The sequence below is a fragment of the Microchirus variegatus genome (genome assembly GCF_963457635.1).
Source record: "Microchirus variegatus genome assembly, chromosome: 18".
Taxonomy (NCBI): Eukaryota; Metazoa; Chordata; class Actinopteri; order Pleuronectiformes; family Soleidae; genus Microchirus; species Microchirus variegatus.
In genome coordinates, this window is record NC_139819.1 from 4,300,218 (window position 1) to 4,327,382 (window position 27,165).

The 27,165-nt window shown below is 42.1% G+C and overlaps 1 protein-coding gene across 1 annotated transcript in view; it reads left to right on the forward strand.

Annotated features, from left to right (window-relative positions):
* Positions 1-27,165, forward strand: part of bmp1a (bone morphogenetic protein 1a) — a gene marked incomplete at its 5' end in the record, with an annotated part of 60,244 nt that overhangs the window by 17,443 nt on the left and 15,636 nt on the right. Inside the window, 5 exons of the mRNA XM_083904896.1 lie at positions 5,865-5,990; positions 9,190-9,307; positions 12,918-13,096; positions 14,202-14,307; positions 23,008-23,132. Of these exons, the coding sequence (XP_083761022.1) occupies positions 5,865-5,990; positions 9,190-9,307; positions 12,918-13,096; positions 14,202-14,307; positions 23,008-23,132 (654 nt within the window). The remainder of the gene's footprint in view (positions 1-5,864; positions 5,991-9,189; positions 9,308-12,917; positions 13,097-14,201; positions 14,308-23,007; positions 23,133-27,165) is intronic.

Sequence of the window (27,165 nt, forward strand, 5' to 3'; positions counted from 1 at the left end):
TTTTTTTTTGCGTAGCACACACTGTATTTATCAGTATCGCCAGGTGTTTCCAGACATTTCTTGACACGTCTCCACGATGGCATGTTGAATTTCTGTCAAAACGTGTTACGTGATGATGTATCACATTTAAAGGCGTGTCACATTTCGTACGACTAGATTTTAACCACAAACAATTGTAACTCTGGGGTAAAAAATTAGAGATGTTATTTGGCCAAAAAGTTCCCTTTCCCCCCCAGAAAATAGTAAATACCCAGGTTTTGTGGACATGAGTGACCCATTTTGTGTCTATTACTTCAGTCCTATTTTTCAACTGATCCGAATGATGAAGTAAAAAGTCTCAACAAAAACATTCGTGGCTTCTTACATGAAAGATGAAAGCACGTCGTAGGAATTTGTACTGCTACCAAAAAATGAGGAAGATGAAGAAGAAAATAAGCATGTTCATCTGGTTCACTAAAGAAGCCAAATGTGAAAAACTCCTCCTTAAAACATTCCCACTGGTCAAAAACCCATTTTTTTTACGCAGCAAAAAAATATTTTTTTGATTTAAGAGAAAACAAAAATCTGCCAATGGGGTAAACAAACGACCAGGTGGTACATCTCGCCACTTTCAGACTGTAATGTGACTTGAAACTAGACAAAAACAGGCCAAAACGAGACAAAACTGGCCAAAAATTTAAATTCTTAAGCACAAATTAGGGATGGCTAGAATACAGCGTTTTAAAATGACATCCTTGAAACACAGTGTAGAAATAGAAAATAGTGCTTCTACCACACATAAAAGGGCATATAGATCACACTCCAAACAGAAGATGTGCACTTAATCTTAAAAGTAAGAAGAGAAAACCTTGTTCCTCGGTTAAGGATTTCATGCAAACTGGAAAGTTAATGCTTAAACTAACCTGCGATATCTTATTCAAATGAGATCATTATTCTAGTGCAAAACTTGGCTGCAAGGATTATTTTTCTTTTCAGGCAGAAACATAAGAACAATTCTTTTTTTTCTTTTTTTTTTGCACTGTGCCTGTGGGAATGCGGTTTCATTATAAAAAAAACTGAAAATAACAAGGCGACTACAACTCTTATTCCTCATTTGAGAATAATTATATACAAGGACGCCGCGGCTACCTGACATTACAACAGAACCAAAACCACTGGGGATCCTCCCCCGGCTCTCGGAAAGCACCTGTCTGATTTCAGCTTTGCGTTTTTTTCACGAGCTCCTTTTAAAACATTCACGCGCAGCCGCTGCCCTATTATCTCGGCTCCATCGCTGCGCTTGTATCTCCGTGTTCTACAGTAATTGCCGGGCTTTGTCGGCCCTAAACGTTGTTTTTAAACGGAGGGGGGAAAAAAAAGGCTGTATTTAAACAACAGCTGTGAGTCAGCGGGGACGGATAGGCTTTGCAATCCCGTAAAACTACAGGTGAGCATGAACCGGCAAGTGTGTGCTTGTCGCCGTCTGCGCCCGAACGCTGTTTTTTTCTTCCCCTCCATGAGTAAACGAAGACGTTGGGAAAAGGAAACGTTTCCCAGGATTAAAGAAAAAGATTTCAGCTGCTCTTAAAAGTCGGGGATTGATTGTTGAGTTTGAGTATTGACATCCGAGGGAGCGAAGTGGAGCCGTGGCTGCAGGATTTTATACCCGCTAACGCTTTGTTCCAGTGTTCCGTTCACTTTATCTAATAATAGTCATTTTATTTATATTGCTGTTTTCAGGCACAAACAGAAAGTGGCTTTGAGATTAAATCAAAACAAGGAGGAAAAAAAAAAAAATGCCCCTTCTACTACTACTATTACTGCTACTGATAATTTGCATAACTTCTCCAATATTCATAGTTTGGACCATAAAATGTCAGAAATTGTGTTTAAAAAAGTGTTTTCCCAAACCTTGAAATGATAATATTCTCACGGATGTTTCATTTTGTCCATTCACCAAAATGATTTATTGTCAAATGGAGCAAAGAAACTAGAAAATATAGACATTTAAAGGCGCCATATGTAAGAATGTGGCCAAAAACAGTTACTACATTCAAATTAAAAAAACTGAGGTCTTTTAGGTTTCGTTTTCTGACGTAACTGGCAACCCGTGGTTGCTCGGCAGCTGAGACTCTACTGACTGCAATGATTGGTAGACGGCGGTAGGTGGCGCCACATGTCAAAACATGATTTCAAAACATAATGACATAATTTGCAGTCTGCAAAATATATTTTTTAATGCAAATATTTTGTCTGTACTGTTGTTGTTGGTGAGTTCAGTTTGTTATATGAACATTATTCCTGAGTCTCTGTGACATATTAGGAGGATTTTATGGCCAGTTGCTTTAGATTTATTACATAATGCACCTTTAATTTAATTGGTAAACAGATATTCAGTCCAGGGCTCTAACTACTGATCATTTGCATAACTTATCTAATAAAGTATTCATCGTTTGGACCAAAAAATGTTGAAATATGTTTTCCCAAACCTTGAAGTGATAATATTCTCACGGATGTTTCATTTTGTCCATTCACCAAAATGATTTCTTTGCCAGATGGAGCGAATAAACTAGAAAATATAGACATTTAACACATTTATGCAGCTGAAAACAATTCAAAATCAATTATCGGCATAGTGTGTAATTACTCGTTGTTGATCATTGAATTATCATATAAAGTAATATATTACGGTTGCAGCTATTTCAATAACCGGTAAATTGGTTGGTGGTTGAATGTTTTTTTCAATAATTAGAAGAATCTAATTATTCAGCTTCTTAGATTAGAATATTTTTCTTCTTTTTTTTGCTCCGTATGACAAAAATAAATCATTTTGGTTATTGGACACTTGAGAATATCATGATTTTGAGATTTTGGGAAACAGCAAAAACATTTTTCAATAGTTTCTGACACTTTATAGAAAAAAAAATCTACTACAACCTCAGTACTACTGCTATTTTAAAAAGTTTCAGAACTAATTCAGAATACTTGAATGTCCGAAGTACACACAAATGTGCATGTAAATCAATTTATTATGGATCTCAAACAAAATCAGGGCAGATTTAAAACGATGCTGATAATCCGGTGTTGTCCACTTTCTGCTCTGTTTATGATTAATCCCCAGGTGCAGATTAAGGTTGCTCTTATTTCCGGGAAATCGACTCGGAACAACACGTTCAGTCGCCGCCAGTTTGTTCAGTCGCCGTGACCTCACGTCCAACGTCAACACATCGAGCAAAGACCAGGGTCGCGTGGTTCAATGAATAACACGATCCACAGATTTAAAAAAAAAAAAATCGCCGCTGTGTTACTACAAAAATGACAAAAGACTGTGGATTTAATCCCGTATTATTGTACTAATCTTCCACGTTTTTGTGTCTCCTTTATCAGTCGACTGAGCAGATATTTGGCTCTTTATCAGGCGTTTGTCTTTGCCCGACACATGTACGAGCGTAACGTGCTAATTGATCTCTCCCCGGCTGCTGAGATTTACTCCCGCAGACTGAAATTTCGACAGAACACTGTGTCTGTGCATGTTGATCACATTTTAATGAGGCGGAGACGAGGACGAGCAGATTTTTCCGGAGGATCGTTATACGAGCAGCAGACGCGGCGCGGCGTAGAGCGGCGGACGGTGTGAAAGCAGATGCAAAATTATTTTTTTGTGGTTTTTTTTGTTAGTTTAATTCTGAGGTCAATCCAGGCGGCGTTTCACAGTAGTCTTCTTTTTCTTAATTGCTGCTCGAGTTTTTCCTTTTGGAATAAATACCAAGTTGTCAGTGCACGGCTGGGATTCTGCAGAATTTCATTAAAAGCAAGAACAAGAAAATAAGTTACAGCACAGTGGTGCTCAAACTTTTTTTTTTTTACACCACCTGAAAAAAATAATGAACACTTCCGTCGCCATCGTTAAAATACAGTGGTGTAAATCGACCATAGCTACAGGATTGTATACTTTTGTTTTTTTTTGTTTTTTTTTAGTCCAACACTGATCAACTGACATTCATTTGTTCAGTTTTTATTCAGACTGAAATCCACCCCACACTAGAGAATAATTGGCCAGATTTTGGTCCCAGTCGGGCCCTTCCAATAATCGGAGGTGCCCTTGGATTATAGCGTGATTTGAACAAACAATCATGTAGCGTGAGGGATTAACGGACGCGAGTTTAACATCATTTGATATTTGGGAATGAACAGGGATTGGTGGGCGTGAGCAGAACCCAAAAAAGAACCTTTGCTAGCGCGCCGAACAGGAAACGGAACGTTGCTTACTTTTGTTTAGAACGGTAACGTGTTCGAGCCGAGTTGATTCCGTCAACTCAACCGCGATGTTTTGTGCCGAGGAAAACGTCGCGGTTGAGTTGACGGAATCAACACGGACCAGCTGTTGACTATTGTGTCTGTATTCTGAAGTCACGTGAAATCACGCGAGACTCTGTGAAATCACGCGAGACTCTGTGTGATCCCAAATCACCTGAAATCTCCTCCCTGAAAGTATTTACCATACGGGATCGTCTGGTCCGTGCTTTCTCGGGATTAAAACGTGGGAAAAATCGGTTACAAAGTTTGTTGTTCGAAATCGAATCAAGCCGCGACGCTAGCTCAGGATTTATTAGCGCACTTAACCCCACGTCGCTACATAAATACAAACCATACAAACGCCACATTTAACCAGAAACAGCAACGGAAAAAAAAACCCACTAAAATAACCTTAACAGGGGTTGACACAATATACGATATTATTGCACATCACAATAAAAGCATTCCCAATAAATCGGCACAACCGCGAATGAAGAAAACTGTCAAAATGTCACATAATTGACTTAGCTAATGTAGTTTAGCTCGTTGCAGCAAACTTGGTGCCTTAAAATGATTTGATTTAATATTGGTTTTCAGTGTTTCTCAAACTCTTTTATACCACCTGAGAAAACACTGAGCTCTTGAAGTGACACCATTCTGATTTTCTACCAAGTACCACCAGAGAAAGCCCGCGTACCACTAATGGTACACATACCACAGTTTGAGAACCACTGACCTGGAAAAGGAACAAAACTGCGTTTTTTTCTACATTATATTAGAAGTTAGAAGTACCCAAAAAAGTATGTAAATAAATGGTCCATAAGGAAAAACACGTGTCCTTTTTGCGTCGTCAGTTCTCAGAACTTCTCTGGATGTGATTTAAAAATGACGAGAAATCCCATATGTTTCTGTAAAATAAAGGACGCACTGAAGCGTGACATTATTTCCAGATGTAGAGCGCTCCCATAATTAGATAATATATACTATTCAAATGTTTCCACATTAAGCTCAATTTTAGATAGCGAAAAACTGGTTTAATTTGAAAGTTTTGTCAGTTAAATGAACTCTTTCAGCGATGCACCATAAGAGGCTTTAATGTGACATTTTTCTCCGACTTATTGACAGTTTGGAAAGTTTCTCTTAAAATGTCATGAGTTCAAACCAGGTGCAGTTTTTCAGTGTGTTCTGCAGCATATGGATGTGCAGTTGTGAGGATTATTGCGCCGTGTGTGTGTGTGTGTGTGTGTGTGTGTGTGTGTGTGTGTGTGTGTGTGACACGCACGGGTGTCTCCTGTTATAATCACCAGGTTTAGGTGGGAGCTTAGTCGCCATGGTTACTCGCCATTTATTTGCGTTGAGTGACATTTATGGGCGAAATTAATTTGCGGAGAAGAAAAAGGATTCGGCTTCAATAAAACCCCTTCGTGCAAAACAAGAGAGAACAAATGATAATTGGATTTTTTTTCTTCTTCTTCTTCTTCTTCTTTTTTTAAATAGCATCGCACTTTTGCGATCATGTCCTCTTCGCGTTTTTCTTCCGTTGTACGATATGAATAATCCAACCTGTTGTGTTGATCTCAACTTCTCAGGATTGGCCAATCGGAACGGCCGTAACAGGCAAGGCTCGCGGCGCAGGAAAAGAGCCGCCACTTCCAGACCGGAGCGCGTTTGGCCTGAAGGCGTGATTCCTTATGTCATCAGTGGAAACTTCAGTGGTAAGATTCTCTTTAATCAAAATGTGTACATGATCTCATGTGGAATAATGACCTTTTCGTGGCTGCGCATTGTAAAAAAAGCATTATTCTCTCATGCGCTGATGTCATTGAAGACACAGCAGGACTTTTGTTGCACCAAACAGGAACTAACGTTGTAGGAACTCGCCGCCAGATGCTCCCTTCAAACCTTTGAATTCACGCCATCCATTACTTCATAGCACCTCCTCCTCAACGTCGGCGGGGTCATCATAGCAACACGCTAACAACTAGCCGCCAGCTGTTATAGGTCAACCAGGATACGAATACATATCGCCACCTAGGGTAGTGGAGGTGGATAAACTTCATTTAGTATATATCGATTGAGTGTTTGTAGCGTCCGTATACCGGGAAAAAGACCGTTTGCTATCTTTTACATCAGTTCAAACTCAATAGCTAGTGAGCAATATTTAGTTGCTAATAAGGTAAAATAAAGTAAGATTAAACGAAAAAAACTTTTTTATAACTGTTTGTAAGTTATAAAAAATAAAGGTTAGCTTCAAAACATTGTTAGCTAAAGGCTATGCTAATGTCCGTAAGATGAGTGTGAGCGCTGGAAATGACTCATAATTTTCATGGCTGACAAAATTAACTGAAACTTAAAAATTAGCATGATGTCATTGAAAACACAGCAGGACTTGTTGCACCAAACGGGAACTAACGTTGTAGGAACTCGCCGCCAGATGCTCCCTTCAAACCTTTGAATTCACGCCATCCATTACTTCATAGCACCTCCTCCTCAACGTTGGCGGGGTCATCATAGCAACATGCTAACAACTAGCCGCCAGCTGTTATAGGTCAACCAGGATACGAATACATATCGCCACCCAGGGTAGTGGAGGTGGATAAACTTCATTTAGTATATATCGATTGAGTGTTTGTAGCGTCCGTATACCGGGAAAAAGACCGTTTGCTATCTTTTACATCAGTTCAAACTCAATAGCTAGTGAGCAATATTTAGTTGCTAATAAGGTAAAATAAAGTAAGATTAAATGAAAAAAAACTTGGAGTACTATTTGTAAGTTATAAAAAATAAAGGTTAGCTTCAAAACATTGTTAGCTAAAGGCTATGCTAATGTCCGTAAGATGAGTGTGAGCGCTGGAAATGACTCATAATTTTCATGGCTGACAAAATTAACTGAAACTTAAAAATTAGCATGATGTCATTGAAGACACAGCAGGACTTGTTGCACCAAACGGGAACTTACGTTGTAGGAACTTGCCGCCAGATGCTCCCTTCAAACCTTTGAATTCACGCCATCCATTACTTCATAGCACCTCCTCCTCAACGTCGGCGGGGTCATCATAGCAACATGCTAACAACTAGCCGCCAGCTGTTATAGGTCAACCAGGATACGAATACAATATCGCCACCTAGGGTAGTGGACGTGGATAAACTTCATTTAGTATATATCGATTGAGTGTTTGTAGCGTCCGTATACCGGGAAAAAGACCGTTTGCTATCTTTTACATCAGTTCAAACTCAATAGCTATTGAGCAATATTTAGTTGCTAATAAGGTAAAATAAGGTAAGATTAAACGAAAAAAAACTTGGAGTACTGTTTGTAAGTTATAAAAAAATAAAGGTTAGCTTCAAAAAATTGTTAGCTAAAGGCTATGCTAATGTCCGTAAGATGAGTGTGAGCGCTGGAAATGACTCATAATTTTCATGGCTGACAAAATTAACTGAAACTTAAAAATTAGCATGATGTCATTGAAAACACAGCAGGACTTGTTGCACCAAACGGGAACTAACGTTGTAGGAACTCGCCGCCAGATGCTCCCTTCAAACCTTTGAATTCACGCCATCCATTACTTCATAGTACCTCCTCCTCAACATTGGCGGGGTCATCATAGCAACATGCTAACAACTAGCCGCCAACTGTTATAGGTCAACCAGGATACGATATCGCCACCTAGGGTAGTGGAGGTGGATAAACTTAATTTAGTATATATCGATTGAGTGTTTGTAGCGTCCATATACCGGGAAAAAGACCGTTTGCTATCTTCTGGAAAGCTTGGAGTACTGTTTGTAAGTTATAAAAAAATAAAGGTTAGCTTCAAAACATTGTTAGCTAAAGGCTATGCTAATGTCCGTAAGATGAGTGTGAGCGCTGGAAATGACTCATAATTTTCATCGCTGACAAAATGAACTGAAACTTAGAAATTAGCATGATTTCCATTTCGTCCAGTTTTGATATTTTTCCCATCTAATGCAAGTTACTGTAAGAGAAAAACATTATTCGGCCTTCTCTAAAGTTATCAGCTCCCACTCTAAGCACAAGCCTAAACAATTCAGGCGGCGGCGCCTGCAGAAACTGTTGTTGTCACATCGAGGAACAACAACAATGAACTCCAGGAAACTCCATCTTTGGTCGACTCACTTAATAATCAAATCTCCGCAACGGTTACGTGACCCGTAGCTGCAAATCACTAAAAATTTACATTTTCATGCTTTTCACTGGAAGTAAGAGGAAAAGGATTGTTTTATATATAGATTTTGTTTTCTATAGTGTGTCTGTTCCTGTATTTGAGGCGTTGTGAGGACCCAAAAAAACATATAAACCATACGGAGTGAGGACATTTTGGCTGATCCTCACATCTTCAAATGCTTTCTGGGGGTTAAAACCTGGGTTTAGGGTTATGGTTAGAATTAGGCCTATCCCCTAGGGTTAGGGTTAGGTTAAAGGTTACTGTTAGGCACTTGTATTTATATCGTTTGGGACTTTGCAACAGGTTTTAGGGGTGGGGTTAGGGTCAGGCACTTGGTTGCGATGGTTAAGGTAAGGGTTATGAACTAGGGATTGCACTATATCTAAACAAGTTTTGTGTGTGTACTTGTGTTTGTTACCTCTTCAGGACCATTTTCATGTCATAAACACTGACCTCGTCAGGACCAGTAGTCCTCATGGAGACTAAAACCTGGTCCTAATGAGGCAGAACCTCATTTCTGAGGAGCCGGTTAAGTTTAGGAGTGAGATTTAAAATCGCGGTGAGGTTAAGGGTTAGGGTTCAACTGTTTATGGATGGAACGCTTTGTTTAGGCTGTCCAGATGAATGAAAGTCTGTGTGTGTGTCTGTGTGTGTGTGTGTGTGTCTGTGTGTGTGTGTGTGTGTGTGTTTTGGCTCCACTGATCGCTCTGTCTCTGTTCGTTCTATTCAGGCAGCCAGCGGGCTATATTCCGCCAAGCCATGCGGCACTGGGAGAAGCACACCTGTGTGACCTTTATCGAGAGGACGCAGGAGGAGAGCTATATTGTCTTCACCTACAGACCATGTGGGTGAGTCAGTGGGGTTTTTAGCTCCCACGCGGAAGGAACCGAACTACGGTCACCCTCTGCCGAGCCTTCGTTATCGACGGCTAATTATTTAGCTCCTTAGTGAGTTCCCTTCCCTGCCTTTTCTCGGCAGCCTTTCCCCCCTTTTGTTCTTGTGTCTGTGTGAGCTGTTGTTTCAGCCGCAGACCGGTCGTGTACGAGTCAGACGCTCAGTGTTTCAATGTTTCCTGTGCCTCATCATCATCATCATCATCATCACCATCACTCACTGGTTTGTGTCATACATGGTGCACAGCAGTACTGCACCCAAGAGACAGACGTACACACAACTCCTCGGTTTACCGCACTGAAGCGATTCTCAGTCTGTCAGTACGTTTTTAAATTTTTTAGACTATATTGTCGTGCAGATTATTGGCACGATTAATCGATTAATCTGTTGATTATTTCCTCGATTAATCGAGTACTTGTTTGGTCCATAAAATGTCGCTGTTTTAATGATTTCTTTGTTACGTGGAGCATAAAATGTAGAAAATATTCACATTTTAAGAAGATGAAAAGTCAAAGAAACTGATGATCAAAATAGTTAATAATCGATTAATCAAACTATTGTCTTGGTCCGGCTCAAACAGGACTTTTAAAATAAACGCAGGCATGCTAGTACGACTGAAATTCGACTAAATTTGCACTAACACACCTAGATAATGTGGTTGGGCGTGAAATCACTATAGTAAGAATGGGGTCGTACCTATGTTCCCCGGGTCCTATGTTCCCCGTTTTCCCAAAAAAGGTCCTATGTTCCCCACTTTGTATGTGACAGGGGAACATGGGACCCTTTTTTTTTGAAAAAGGGTAGGTTTGAGGTTAGGGTTAGGGTTAGAGAAAGGGTCCTATGTTCCCCGGTCACATACAAAGCGGGGAACATAGGACCCGGGGAACATAGATACGGTCCCGTAAGAATATGTTAAATTGGACCCAACCTGTCCTAAGTGTCCTGTACCTGTTCCACAGTTCCCATACAGGGATGGCGCTCAACATGCTAACAACTAGCCAACCAGGATACGAATACATATCGCCACCTAGGGTAGTGGAGGTGGATAAACTTCATTTAGTAAATCGATTGAGTGTTTGCATTGTATTTCGTATAAACTGGGAAAAAGGCAGTATTCCAATTAGGTGGCGTCATGGAGGTGTAATTTTTGTTTGCTAGCTGCTATCAGTTCAAACTCAACTGCCAGTGAACAATTTTAAGTTGCTAATAAAATAAAATTTTGCAAGATTAAACAAAAAAATTAGAGTACTGTTACACTGTAAGTTGTACAAAATAATGGTAAGCTACAAAACATCGCTGGCTAACAGCTATGCTAATGTCCGTAAAATGAGCGTGTGTGTGCATTTGCGTAGAAATTAGCATGCTAACCCAAACCCCCATGCACTGCAGTAATATCACCCTGGAGTGAAAGCTGATTAAATTCCCAGTCATCAAGATCCGATTTAGAGTCAGGACAGTTTTTTGTGTGTGTGTAAATTTAGTGTCTGGTCATTCAGTTTTTCCTGTGTCTCGTCATCACTGACTCGTCTGTGGCATAGATGGCGTCCAGCTGAACTGCACTCGTGGGACAGACATCCACACAAATCTCCCCCCCCCCCCCTGTTTACTGCACTGGAGTTATTCTCAGTGTCCACTCAGCACTTCTGCTGTGCTGTTTGTGGCTCTCGTAGTTGCTAAGCAACGACCGACAACCTGTTTGAACGTGTGCAGGACTCTTATTTAATAATGGATGAAATATTTTTTTTTTTTTTTTTTTAAATTAAAACCCTTCGCTGCCACAGTGGGAACACAAAACCAGCACAACCTATTAATTTGGGATGTTGAGAAAACGGGGGCAGGGATGTTAGCGGAGGTATTAGAGAGGCTCCCGGGGGTCTCGCAAACCTAAAATGCCCCCATGAGTTCCCATGTTTTAACGTCGCCCAGATTTAGACCGCAAACTGGAGGCATTGAGTCATTACTCACGATGCACTTCTCCCACTGATACGTATCATTTAGGGAAAACGGCTTTCACAGAAAGCGGATGCAGCTCATGAAACGCGGAGTTGTTGCCGCTAAAAAGGCCGGCAGCCATTTTTAGCCCCGGTAGCTGCCCTCTGGAGCAACAGGGACGACATTATCCACGCGGGCGGCAGTGGTTAGAAGTGGGAACGCTCAACTCCGCTGCATATTCAAGCCACCCCCCCCCCCCCCCCCTCGTCTGTCCTGTGCAAGGTTCAAGGCGTGTCTCGGGAGAGCTCTGACTGGGCCGGCGGTAATTAGAGAGCGGCCGTCTGGGCCACAGGGCCCGCGATGTGTGGTGTGTGCGCCCGTCCTGCAGACTCCCACACTGAGCCTTTTAATGTCACGCTCTGCCGTGGAAGCGCTGCCGTCGGGCCCCCGCCGGCTCCCACCGCCGTCGCTCCGCGGCATTTGCATTGGCAGATGGATGAATGAATGTTACTGCTGTAAGTGTGGATGACGGGTCAGCTCAAAAAACAGAGCTGAGGTTGTTGAAATGATGTCATTCCCATCACAGGCTTCTTCTTTATAGACTGTATAAAGACACACACAAAGAGTACGTTTCAATGTATGGAGCGGTTTTTCCCCTCAAACGTTTAAACACCAAGTAGCACCTGAGAAAATACCGAGCTCTTGAAGTAACAGCATTATCTGCAGCGTTAGAACACAGTGGTGTTAATAGACCGAACAAAGTCGGCTACAGACTTTTCACAGGAGGCAGATTTATTCCCAATCAGATTATTTGATCTCTCCTCCTTTTGCTCACAGGTTGTAAATGTTGGTGAAAATGGACGACAATTAGCACACAAATTGAAAATGGCGGAAAAAAAACAACGTACCACAAACGACGTAAAAGTGCAAAATGGCTCAGTAGCGCCCCTAAAGGTGAAACTAAGTTGCACCAAATTTCACGAAACTTGGTGGAAACATGTAGCAGCCCAAGGAGAACAAAAAAGTCTATTGGGACCATGGCCTCAACACAACAGGAAGTCGGCCATTTTGAATTTGGCGTCCAACTTGGCACGATTTGCACTTTTCGTAAACAAACAAACTCGTCAGATTGCGATAATTGTACCAACATTTAAAAAAAAAAGCCCACATCAATTCATACGTGACACAAGAGACTCGGCCAAAAAAAACATCAGCACATGAAAACCAAGTCAAGGGCATAGCGCCACCTGCTGGCAGCATAGTGGCTGCGAGGGCCTGCGCGGTGCTGCTCGCGGCTTTAATTCATTCATTGTTTTGTTGTGTTTGCCGGTCAAAATTCCCTCAGCTCCACTCCGACGACATACCCTGTTACATACAGTATTTCTAATTTCCATCCAAGTACCACCAGAGGAAGCTTGCGTACCATTGGAGGCACCCATACCACAGTTTGAGAACCATAAGTATAGGAGACATATTCTTCCTCACTTGAAAACATGGCTTTCTGTGTCTCCCTCTGCAGTTTCCACTAGAGTCTTTTTTTTTTTTTTTTTTTAAATGTATGAAAACATGAAGTGTAGTCCCCACGTGCTGGCCTCAGTAACACTGCCTCTCTCTGTCTGCGTGTCCTCACAGGTGCTGCTCCTATGTGGGTCGCCGTGGAGGGGGCCCGCAGGCCATATCCATCGGGAAGAACTGCGACAAGTTTGGCATCGTGGTGCACGAGTTGGGTCACGTGATCGGCTTCTGGCACGAGCACACGCGGCCCGACCGAGACGAACACGTCAGCATCATCAGGGACAACATTCAGCCAGGTACGAGAACACGCAGTAAAAACAAGCAATAATGTTGCAGAGAGACAAAAGTGGAAGGAAATGTCACGTCTGTACACACACACACACACACAGAGAGAGAGAGAGCAGGCGATGATTGTAATAACACAAAAAGACACCAGTGGGGTAAACACTCGTGATCTTCTACCAACAGATTCAAGAATCGTGACAAGTGAAAATTGAATTTCGGCAGATCATGCCATGAACTAACACAGGTGGTTCATTTTTTTTTTATCAGTTTGTGAAGTGAAGTTTAAAAGTTTGTCCTAAACATTCACACCATCACAACCCTACATACCTCCATACAATACTTCCTCTAGAGGGCAGTGACGAGTGCAGACATCAACAAACACAAAAAGAAGAGGTTATCTTATTGCGCTTGATCCAAAACGGACAGAAACGGATTCCGCGTCGGTAAAATGTTAGACTAGTACTGAATTTGAGTCGTCGCATTACCATCACGTAGACGATTGTGGTTTTGACGCTCTTCGAAACCGATCAAATCCAATCAAACTTTATTCGTAAAGCACTTTAAAACAACCGGGGTGGTCCAAAGTGCTGTACAGAATAATAAATAAAAGACCTAACAGCTCACAAAATACAACTAAAACAACTTAAAAGACATACAATATGGGTAACAGTAACAATTAAACATGAATAAATAAATAAATTATGCATAAACACTATATCAATATAGAAAGGAGCCACAATTTTCTTCAGTGCCGATATAACAAAGTTTTTTCTTTTCATAACGAAGCTTAAAAATACAATTAACTGGTTTCGTTATCTTTTTATATAATTGTTGATATTGAGTTATTGCCCGGCCCGCCTGACACACATTTTGGCTTCAATTAATTTTGAAAATCGCAATAAGCCGTGTTGCTAAAGGCCCAATGAAGACATTCTTAGACTTTGTTGGTGATTTGGACCCAGATTCAGGATTAAAAGTAAGCTCGTATTAACCTTGTGAGGTATGGGAGTGTGCACTGATGGAGGTTTGGTCGTGTTTTTAAGGCGCTGACGTACGCGCATAACGGTTCACAGTGTGACTCGGCTTCATATCTCGGCTTTTTTCCCCCTTTCACAGGACAGGAGTATAACTTCTTGAAGATGGAACCGGGGGAGGTGGACTCTCTGGGAGAAGTCTACGACTTTGACAGTATCATGCACTATGCCAGGAATACATTCTCCAGGTAGGAGCCAAAACCGCGTTCCACACCCAGACACACGAAAACTGGCCGTAGATCAAGGTCGGGGGGGCCGAGCTGCTCTCTCGCTCCGCCGTAACCTTTTCACCCATCCTCTTGTTTTCCATCTTTGCAGTTGATAGTGTTTTACGACCGTATAGATCCTGCAGCGCACCAGGTGTCCATGATATGCTGCTGAGTAAAGCTATCCCTGATTGCCAGACCTTTAAGGAGGGAGGGGGGAGGGGGGGGGGGGGAATGAAAAGTTAATTCTCCTGAATAATAAATCACTTGAAAACAAACATGTAGCCCGAGGACAAGACCTCAGTGTTACTTCGATGTCTGTCTTTGGCTCAGACGGGTTTTCTTTATAGTTGCGTTTTAAAGAAAGAAAAACTGGTGTCTTGGGATGAAGTGGGTGTTTATTAGGTCCCACAAAAGCTCATTTATCTAACCGTCAGAGGGGCCCGAAGGCTTCAGGGAGGTGGAAACGAGCAATAACGTATGGTATGTACGATGTTAATTGTAAGATTAAATAGCCTATACGGTTACTGGATGATAACGAGGCCCGAACCAATCGGGGACAATAGATGTTTATGGTCTTCGCGACCAAATTTCAGTTCAATATTAACTCTATGATAATAGATATAAAATGTAATGAAGCTTTAACGCCTGTCAATATCAAAACATTGACTGCTCTCTATGCTATTGCAAGGATTTTCAAACTTAAATTAGATGTTTTTTTAATTGGTATAGAAGCTAAAACAGACGAACAAACTGCAGACTTTGCTATTTTTCATATATCCACTGTTTCAGCGAATAATTGGACCCTGATCGGAACGTCAGGGGGTCAATAATAATCCATTTAGTGCATGTGGCAACTAAAGTCTGACACGTTTCGTTCCATTAAGCTCCGTCCTAAAGGATCTGGAGTGTATCAGTGTAAATCTATCTTCTTCTTCGTGTCAAGCTCAAAGTTATTGCTTCATACTGTAGCTTTTATCTGCTCTGGCATGTAAAACGCTATTCTTTCAGCATTGTACATTTTTTAATCTTGTTGTGGTTTTTGCTCTTAGCTTAAAAAACGAGATTATTCAATATTTATTTTTTTTCTTTCTTCTTCTTTCGAATGAATGCCAAGCCTTTGTAGCCATAGTGAAAGTGTTTGTCTGGAGAATGCCAGCTCCTTCCCACAGCCTGTTCAAATTAAGGCTCCTCTCCTCGAGTCCTGCTGGGTATTTCTTTTTTGCAGCAGCAGCAGCAGCAGCAGCAGCAGCAGCAGCAGCAGCAGCAGCAGCAGCAGCAGCAGCAGCAGCAGCAGCAGCAGCAGCAGCAGCAGCAGCAGCAGCAGCAGCAGCAGCAGCAGCAGCAGCCGCGCTCCATCGCGACAACATTTCTCTGCATTACTTCCGAGGCTTTGTGAAGCTTCTTGTAAAAGTTGTACTTTCAGACCGTGAACCAGCTCATTATGCTGCTAAAGGCTCTTTGAAGAGGCTTTGATTACTGCAGGGACTCGCTTGATTAATTCCTGCGGTGTGTGCGCTCCAAAGCTTTTTATCACCTTCACAGCAGCCAGGTGTTTTAAAGAAAATGTCTTCTCTACTTCAGGCACAATTCAGGTCGGCCCCTAACTAATCACCTGCATATGGTCAGAAATCCAGCACCCTGTATATATATATGTATATATGTATATATATGTGTGTATATGTATATGTTTATGTATATGTATATATATATATATATATGTGTATATATATATATATATATATGTATATGTGTATATATATATATATGTGTATATATATATATATATATGTATATGTGTATATATATGTATGTATATGTGTATATATATATATGTATATGTGTATATATATATATGTGTGTATATATATATGTATATGTGTATATCTATATACATATATATATATATATGTGTGTATATATATATGTATATGTGTATATATATATGTGTGTATATATATATGTATATGTGTATATATATATGTGTATATATATGTATATATATGTATATGTATATATATATATATATATATGTATATGTGTATATATATATGTGTATATATATATGTATATGTATATATATATATATATATATGTGTATATGTATATGTGTATATATATATGTATGTGTATATATATATATGTATATGTGTATATATATATGTATATGTGTATATATATATGTATATATGTATATATATATGTGTATATATGTATATGTATATATATATATGTGTATATATATATATGTATATGTGTATATATATATATGTATACGTATATATATGTATATGTATGTGTATATATATATGTATGTATATATATGTATGTATATATATATATGTATATTTATATGTATAAGTATATGTAACCCGGCCTTTAGCACAGCTTAGACCATATCCGCCAATTGACTCAAGCTGTGCATGCGCTAATTTCCACCCCTGGCTAATATCAGGAAACGATAGAAGAAGCCTGTACACAGGAGAATATGTCAACCATGACAAACACATGGTGAAGTTTTGTACCGACCGGGAGACAGAACTTATGCTCTGTGTTAGCTTAAAGAGTTTGATATTTTTAAGCTAGTGGACGGTAGGAACATGCTAGCTAACTTGGGAATTCGCTCTTCCAGTCGGTGGCGCGCCCTTGTTCGGGCTAAAAGAGACAAGGAAGAAGACGGTAACCGTGGATGTTCACTTGAGATAATACAAGGCGTTCTTCTGGTATCTAAACGTTTAAAAACTAAAAATGATAGCATGTTCCTCATTAGATATCGCAGCTACTAGCATGAAATATGAGATTGAGTATGTGAGACTGACATGGAAACGTGTAAATGCAAAAGTGGTACGGTTCAGTTTGGTACAGTACGCAGTACAGTATGTATTTTTTTGCGTTTCCATTAGGAATAGTACCAAAATAACCAGCCCCAACTGTTCCATTGTTTGTCACCCTTCCCTTAGAGTACCAGAGTAAAATGGTACGGTATGGTCAGGTCGGGCACAGCCCACGCTCCACCTGCCAAGTAAAGATACTGTTTTCTGACTCAGGGCTTTACCATTCCAACTGTACCACGATGGAAAACACAGCATTTGACTCAGTCCTTATGACGTTTGCACAATCCTGTGAAATGTCTAAACTCTCTGGAGGCCCTTTGGAAACCAAACGAAGTGTATAATTGAGCGTGCATAATGCTGGGAATATGTGCGTCCCACGGACGGACACCTGTTTGTCGAAAAAAGCACAACTGCAGATGTGTCACGCTGAAAATGACTCTCACGTTTTTGTCACCGGCTGACCTCATTCTTTCCCTTCGCCGTTTGGACGCTACAGGAAGCTCTGCCAGATGTTTTGCTGTCATTCAGCGGCGCACGGGAGTTTTTTGTGGCACCAGAGGAGAAGAAGAAGAAGAAGAAAAAAAAGACTTACTAGAAAAAGGCCACGGACAATTAAACACCAATCTGTCTGGGCTCATACTCCAGACGTCTTAGGAAGTTGTTAATTAGAGAGTTATTTAGCAGCTGGGGAACTGCAGAACCAGAATAGATCTCTTGGGGGAAGTGGATTCGGATTCAGCTTCTGAGTCACTGCATCCCTCGACGCAAAGTGGCCTCTCGACGGCCTCTCCCGTAAGTTACGCCGTAAGCCGTGACATCTAAACACTTGGACTCGTGTAAATGTTATTGTTACCACCTACTGACGTGGACGGGATATGACCTCAGGCGTGTGTATGAATTTTTGTTCTTGCGTCTGCTTTACGTAGATAAACAACAGAGGTTGTAATCTCCCGGACAGCTGCGGGAACAGTCACTCCCAGCTACGCGTTGTTGGGAGTTGTACCCGTACAGTAAAGTCCGAGTGGCTGTAATGTGATCTCGAGGCGCACGTAAGTAAGAGCAAAATAAAACAAGCGAGTCCAGACTCTCGTCATTACAGCCTCAGTCCTGATATGAGAACCAGCTGCTTCCATGTTCTTTTGTTCTTAGCCATCTATGCCAGCTGTATATAGATTTTCTTCTTCTTCTTTTTTTTTAAATCCAGAGCACCAGCTCTACTGTGTGCTCTGTCTCTCTCTCTCTCAGTGTATGGGCCTCTTCCATGCAGCAAAACAGATTCTGGGAAGCAGAGAGGGAATCTTTGTCTGAGAGGAGGCTGTGGCTGGGTGGAGGCCAGCGCTCAGAAATGCCTCTGTGACTGCATCCAAGCTTTAGGTCAGGGGAAACGCTGCACACACACACGAGTGGAGCAGGAACGGTGTACGTTTATTGGTAGAATTTGAGACCGGGTCTGAACCCAGCGAAGCGAGCGGGGGGGACTTTATTTTATACGCTTAACCTATATTTTAGTCGTAAGTCACAGAGAGTAGAATCTCGCGAATGTACATCTATATGTATATGTTTCGCAAAGGTCTGGTCCACTTATTCAGCATAATAAAATAAGTGTTATAGACGGGCAGCCCGTGGCCAAGTGGAGAGGGAACTTGGCTTGTGGCTGCCGGAGGGTTTGCCGCCTTGAGTCCCCACCAGGTCGAGGGCTAGCGTATCCCCGAGCAATCCTCATTGCTCATTGTTAAGTGGACACTCTAGCCATGGGGGCTACATGCAGTCTACACCTAGTGCCCAGTGCCCAGTCCCCAATCCTGGGTATATGGTTGGGTTGTGTCAGGAAGGGTGTCCGGCGTAAAAATCTCTGCCAAATCAAGTTAAGGGGCAACCTCAGACAAAAAAACTAGGTGTGAAATTCCAGTAAAATCAAACTCTGATCGTTTTCATGATTCATTGGGCACCCATTTAAAAACTTTGATAAACACTGTTTCAGACGATTGCTTTATTATCTCATCTTGTACCACTGCAGTACATTCACTCCAGGTGTTCTCACACCGTGGGGTCACCGTCCATCACAGGGCCTTAAAAGTCCACTGTGTAAGAATTAGTGACCTCTAATGGTAACTTAGTTGGTTTACGCATCATGTCTATCGTCGTAGGCTTCTCTACACTCTTAGAAATAAAAGTGCTAAGTAGAACCATTTGAGGTTCTTCGGCTTGTCCTCACAAGAGAACCCTTTTTGGCTCGAACCCTTTTGGAGGGTTCCACCAAGAACCCTTTTAAAACCCTTTATTCAGGAAAGGGGCTTTAAAGGGTTCTCTGGATCAAAATGGTTCTTACTGGAACCATTAGTGTTACCAAGAACACTAGCAAATGGTTCCAGGTAGAACCTCAGCCCTTGTGGAAGAACCCTTTTGGAACCCTTATTTCTAAGAGTGTATACAAGCTGCTGTAGAAACATGGTGGTACAAGAGTGACGGCCTCCGTAAAGCATGACCCTTACCCAGAGTACATATTAAAGGCCTATTCTAGTTTTTGACATCCCCAAATATTCTTAATTCTTAACAAAAACACCTACATCTCACATAGCCAGACGCACTTTACTACTACAATGGACTCCCTCTTCATCCCGGCGGCTTAAAGAAGTCGTGTTTTTCTTAAGCCCGAGGAACTAAAATATACACTTAGAGGCTCAAGGGAGACATTTCCCCCAATTTGGCAACCCTTCATAGCCCATTTTAGTCTTTTTTTGCGCCTTCTGACTAATTCCATTATGTGCCCGTCACTTGTGTTTATTATCTCTCCTCTTAGTCTTGAGCTGTATTGGCTGTATTTGTGATCTTTGTTTGGTCCCATTCAGCAATTCAATAGATTTCTATAAAGGTGCTACGGAGCTATTTCTAATTTAGTTTATAGTGAATGTTATTTGCCGTAATTACTATCTCACTTAACTACACTCGCATCAAAAATGCATCTTCTCAGGGCTATAAAAACCAATCCCATTTTATTTTAGAGGGTCTATTCACTTATGCAAACACATTAATGAGGGATAAATTCAATTTCTCTTAATGAGCCTTTAAATATTACACATTTAGGGGCCCTTTAAAGACACCGTTTTTAAAGATTTGAACTTATGCCGAAGTTTCTCCTGAATGTGTCGTATTCATTACAGCGCGTTGCACAACCCCGAAGCTTGTTTATGTCACTTTTTATTCACTCCGGTCTCTGTTTTCACTCCAAGTTCCGCTTCGTGGAACCGCGTCGATCAATAAGACCGTTTTGGACACGAGCGAGTAAATGGCTGCCTCCGCTGGGGAATGTTTCGCGGAGCTGTACGAGCAGACAAGAGGCTCCAGTGTTAGCCTTTTCACAAGTCATCCCCAAACACTTGTCTTTCTTCTGATTGGCCGCTTCACCTGTGCCAGTGTCCGCCTTTGTTATCCCACTCTGAGGCCGTGCGTTTGCTGGATGTTTTACAGTAAATCACCGTGGGAAGCCGCGGCCTTTGGAGCGGGGTGTTGTTCGGAAGATTTCATGGCCTTGTCTTGATGTTTTGCCGTGTCTCCTGGGGGGGTGGAAAGAGCAGTGCTGATCCCCCCGGCGCTTTTTTTGTCCCGTGGTGTGTTATCCGTCCCACCGCTCGGGCCTGCACCCCTTCACTGTTGGAGATATTTTTCTCCAGGACGGGTGCATGGAGCAGTGCCAACTCAAATAGAGACCTGCCAGTGAGGCCCTTTTGTCTGTTGTGACACCAAGTGGCGTTTTCTCACTGGACAGCCACAGCATACGGGCTCCGGGACGCTCGGACAGACAGACAGACAGACAGACCGGCAGAGTCTACACTGTAAGCTCAGGCTGCTCTGTTTGCACATGCCTGCCGTTGACGGCCGCGTCACCATGGGAACGACCGCGGAGCCGGGCCGGGGGCCGTTGCCCCCGCCGGCGCTTAGAGGAAAAAAGACGGAGACGATAAACTAGCCGAAAGTGTCAAGTGAGGCAGCTGTGTGAGGAAAAATAAAAACAAAAAAAAGAGAGAGAGTTTCTCTGGACTAACTGTTCGGTTGTGCCTTTTGTTTTTAATTTAAAAAGTCTGTGGAGGATTCACCTGATCGGTAATTAAAGCGTTCGCTTTGAAATGCAAAAACTACATGTTGCTTTAGTTCACATTCCTACACAGATTATGCAATTGACTTAGTTTTGGGTCCATCTGTAAAGCAGACGTGAGTGTTTGTACTTGTATTTTCTACCTCTTTAGGACCTTTTCTGGTATAAACATTGATCTTGTTTGCTCCGGTCGTCTTCACGGAGACCAAAACCTGGCCCTTGTGAGACAGAACCTCCTTTCCTGAGGAGCTGGTTAAGTTTAGGGCTAAGACTTAAATTGTGGTTGTGGTTAAGGTCGGAGATTAGGCTTTGTTTAGTCTGTCCAAAATGAATGGAAATCAATGCGGTGTCCTGAGAAGCATAGCGGCGCAGACCTGTGTGTGTGTGTGTGTGTGTGTGTTTATGGGAAGAATGACGGCAGTGTTAACCTCAGAAATGGACCGTTTGACCCCCCCAACATCATAGGAACAGAGCGATAAGTGACTGCAACTGTCCATCTGTTGCAGTTTAGCAGGAAAGTGGATCTCAAAGAGGTCAAAGAGGTCAAAGAGGTCAGTGTTAAGTCAAAGCAGAGAACTCGCAATATCTCTGCTATATGGAGGAAGGAAAACTATCATCTCTGACGTTACGTCTTGACGTTAGCCCAGTTTTTTTTTTTGTTTCACCATCTAATTTGGGAACCATTTACCTGAGCATAGTCGTTTAAGAAGTTCTCTTTTCCACTCTTGTTTGTTTTGATTCAGTATCAGACCCAGTTCACATGTTAAATCCGATGCTCAAAAATCCTGTGTATCGCATGCTTCCCTGTAAAACTGCTGAGTCATCTCGTGGGCTGTTTATTTCTCCTTTATGGGAGAAGAATATTAATATTAACACAGTTGCAGAACTGTGTCTTTGAAATGGCCCAAATGTCATAGATTAGAAGATATCGCTATCGGACACGAAAGAGTGGTATCGCTGTTTGAAACCAAAACTTTCTTGGACACTTTTATCACGAAAGGCGTATTTTTATTTAAACTTTTTTCCCTCATATATCTGTATATCTGTTTATATGATGTAGTCTATACTCACTTTTGATGAATGGTTTGATTTTGTCAACCGCATCTTGATCAGTTGAAGAATAAGACTGTTATCCAGATCTCTGTTATTCAGAGATACGGTGTTTTTGCGATTCTGACCTAATGACCCAACATTTTTTACGACGGAACTTCTTCTTTTTTTAACGATCGTAGTCGTGCGTCTGCGCGGAGGTGCGAGCTCACGCGGAGGTCGACAGCAGGTACAAGGCCTCATATGGTCCCGTTAAACCGGGCGCCAGGACTTTTTTTTTTTTTTTTTTTACGAGCGGTCTCTTTATGTCTTCATTACCTTATTTAGCTAGAAGAAATACCGACGGCATTTATGAGATGTTGATTTAGCAGAGAGTCTTGTGTGTGTGTGTGTGTGTATACACAGATGTATATAGTACATCAGAGTTCTGCAAAGCTGTGTGTGTGTGTGTTTACGTTGTTAAAATGCTGATCCCGGCAGAATATGAGCTCCCCTGGCAGATGTGTGTGTGTGTGTGTGTGTGTTTTCTACATTGTGTTTAGAAGACTATGGTTGTACTCATTCTACAAAGGACAGTTCTTGGTCCTTTTAAACTGTTAATTATAATGTCGACAGTGATCCGCCGGTATGTCGCTAATCCTCCAGTCTTGCTCTGCGAGGATTTCATGCTACATTAAAAACAGCCTCTCTCCTCTATATTCACAGAGGCATCTTCCTGGACACCATCCTGCCACGCTACGATGTGAACGGAGTGCGGCCGCCCATCGGTCAGAGGACCAGGCTGAGCAAAGGGGATATCGCACAGGCACGCAAACTCTACAAATGCTCCAGTAAGACCAAATGACAGATCTACCGTCTGCTGTTGGGTTTTGTCCCCCGACTATTTTCTGCATGTGTGCGCAACGCAGCCAAGGAAAGAGAGATTTTTAACTCTTTATGTGCACAAATCCATTTGTTTTGTCACCGACTTGAATATGTAGACATTTTAAAGTATAGATGGATAGAAATAATCAACAAAAACATCATCTTTAAACCTCTCTTTTACACACACACACGCTTGTTTCCATGATTTTCAGAGGTGATTCCATCGTCTTACATTCTTTTCCTGGAGACTTAAGCCCAATTTATACTCCTGCGTAAAGTGCTCTGCATAGGCTACGCAGAGTCCATTGCGTCGACGCAGAACCTGTCTAAGAGCCTCTGCGTCGTCTCCGGGTGCACGGAATATTTTTTAAGTGTCCGTCACTCCGTCAAGGGACAACGGAGACGGCAAGAGCTGCGATTGGTCCTCAGGACAGGCCGAGCTAAGCTGCTCTGTGCCGGCTCACAGTGAGCACCGAGCGTCCACAGAGGGCGGAGCTGATCCCCGCCGACTTCGTCGCTGCCGAACTATAAATACGTCATATCTTAACACACACAACACATGTTTAGACTCTAAATGGCCAATTTATCGCCTCAAATGATCTTAAAACTGCGTTCCGGGACACAGAAAAGTGACAAACGGCCACTGTTTCAACAACAACAGTCTTTCTCCCTCGGACACCATTGCTCACTGTAGCCAAAAGCACAACAACCTTGCGCAGCGACCCCTACTGATCAGGCGGGAAATTGCAGCGCCTATCCGTCACCACGACGCAGATGTATAAAGGCTCGAGTGGTCTACGTGGTGACGCAGACGGATAACGCATTACGCAGTCGGAGAAGTATAATGTGGCCTTTAGGGACCGTCCACATGGACACCGGTTTAGGTGAATACGCATGAATTTGCTTTTGTCGAAGAGGTGTTCCGTCCACACTAGGGGACCTGAAACGGTATTTTTTAAAAACGCATCCCTGAAAATCTCAAAACACCGGCCTTGCGTGTCCGCGTAGACGGCGAATACGCTACTCTAGGATAAGGATGCCGCCATCTCCACCGGCTCTTGTTGTCTCGTGTTTGGAGATTGTTGGACAGTTTCGTTGGACCGACCGCTGTCAATGAAAAGTCACTAAAGTCGGTTCATTCATCGGTAATTTCCGTTATGGGGACTCGATTTTTTTTGGTCCCCATAATGTGACATGAGGAATAACAGGTACGACAATCACACACACACAGATGGATGGATGGGGATGGGGCCATTTGAATTTGACAAAGACAAAGAGAGAAAGACAAAGAAACAGAGAAAGAGTGAGACAGACAGACAGACAGACAGACAGACAGAGTGAGACAGAGGCAGAGTGAATGGTCCGTGGCTCCTCCCGTCCTTTTTTCCCAGATGCAGCTCTCTGTGTAGAAATAGCTCAGCATCTACAGTCGGTGTGTGGTTTGCTTCCTTGGCTACGGCGTCCGAGGCTCCTAAACTGGAGAGGAGTATAAACACTGGCCCGGGTCAGGAAGTGTGTGTCATCGCTCTTTCCCAGATAGACCCCAGAGAACAGCTGTTCTCGAGCTGGGTATGACTAAAAAGATATTTTTTGTGGGGGGGGGGGGAGCGATTTACGCTCGTGTCCAAAAAACAACGTGACATATACAGTATACACGAAGGAGGGTCATGTAATCCGGGAAACTTTTCCGAACTTTGTCTTCGACAGAGAGAATTTGGTCCAATTCCAATTCCTATCTTAACCCTCAAGCTTAACCCTCAAGCTCAGCCCTTAATCTTAACTGGCCCTCAAAACCAAGTGTTGAGGGTTATTTTGTCACTTAGAAATGGGACACCCCTTAAATGCAGATACGTCTTCAGACTGTGGGGGGCAGAATAACGCGAAAGCTGCGTCCAGTCTGTCAACGTCCAAAAAAGAAGAAGAAGAATTTCTTCGGCATTTACGTCACGATTATTTATTACGATCCGTTTGTCAGTCAAGTTATTAGGTTGTCAGTTAGTTATAAGATGATACTCATACAAATACCACAACCGCGGACATATTCAGCTGACAGTTACCACACACCACGACTTATTGAAAAGTAAACCATAGCAAACGATCGCTTGTCCGCACCGGCCGACTATTGACAAAAGATCGTAAAAAATAAAAATAAATGTTACGCAACAATGACGTCAGTAATCCATAATATGGGCCTAAACTAAGATAATACAATGGTTTTCATCATTTTTATATCTCTATTAACAAAGAAAATACTTCATTTGTAGCGTACTCGTTTCGCTGCTTTCGGCGCCATCTTTGTTTTGTCAAAAGACGCAATGCATTCTGGGTAGCCCTCGCTCCCAAGGGTGGTCTCGGAAAATCTCAATATTGAGGGCGATACAGCCCTTAAACTTGCCCCTTCAACTTAATTTTTCTGAGAATCGGGACAGCACTTGCACTAGAGGGAGCGCACATTTTTGAGATTGAGGGTTAAGCAAGGAATTGGAATTCACCCCAAGATTCTGCTGAAATGAAGAGAAGTCACGTCGTTAACAGACGTTTGCTTAGAGAACAGCCGTCTGCTCGGTGGATCTGATGAGTGTGTGAACGTCGACGCGTTGATGTGTCAGATTGTATCTGCTGCCTAATTTACATCTGTTGTCCTCGGTCAGGTTGATGGAACTAAATTACAAACAAGAAAATACACAGACAGTTCCTGCCAAATCCTGTTGGCATGCATACGTCTCATTACCGTAACTCCTAGACCGTTTGTAGCCCTCAGGACTTCCACGGAACGACCGTCCAATCACAGACGAGATTCAACCGCGCGTTGCACGTCTGTGACGTCAGCTTCAAAACTGAACGGTTGAATAATATACAATATTATCGTATATTATAGGCCAGATATCGAAAGTGAAAGTTGTATTGGAAAAAGAGGCAGAAGAACTCACCCATTGAACATTTTTTGACAATTCTGCAGCCATAAAATCTAAATAATCCAATCCAATGTTTTTAGTTAATGAAGGCAGACGTTATATTGCACTCAAATTTGTAAGGAAATTGAGTAACTTGCACGTTGCCCTTTTGTATGAAGTTTTAGAACTCACTTTTCTAATGTAAACATACAGCGACCTTTATCTTTTAAAACAGTTGCAGCATTACATAACAGTGGAGGACATGGTTGCCGAAGTTTTCCGAAACACTGCAAAAACACAACGAAAAGTTGCCACTGTGTGTTTTATTTAACCTTGACTATCTTATCTTAAGAAAGTAACAATATGCCAAGAGTGCTACTGTAGTTTGTAAATAATCAACTCATTTTCTTGTGCTCTGGTTGAGACATTTTAGAGAGGGGCACTGAGGCTTTTTAAGGTTCAGTGTTGTTGAGGATTCCCGACCGTTGGCTTTTTCCCTCGCTGTATTCGACTAAATCTTTCGGTCAAACTGGTTATTGAAGCGATCTGACGTGCGTTATCGGGTGGTTGGCGCACACAGTAACAGACCAAAACGCCAGAACACGTTTAATCAAACCCCCCCCCCCCCTCCCAATTTCCGATGACACGTCATGAGTGATGACTCCAGTCGCAGTAGCACTGGCGCTTTTATGAGTGAAAGTACGATGTCGAGGACCATTTTTGTCCATTCAGTCCTCTCACTCTGTCCTCGACTTTGAATAAGCGGTCGCCAGTTTTTATGTTAGGGATGAACGAGGGGGTCGGCCAGAAGAGGACACTACTTGACTAAAGAGGGAAATTTGAACGCAAGCCAAAGACGCATATTTTTAACACGATGTGCTTAATTCAAAACACTTACACTTACACTACATTGTCAAGATAAGGACCTGGATCAGTAGGCAACATCACTAGATTCCCATACATCTTGTTTTCCACCTGAAAATGTGGTTAAGTTGAACTTTAATGACTCTCCAAACGGGTATCCAACCTTCAGAGGCTGAATTTTTGTGTTGGATGATTGCTGAAACGTCTTCAACTTAACTCAAGCCAGACGTAGCCAGTCGTC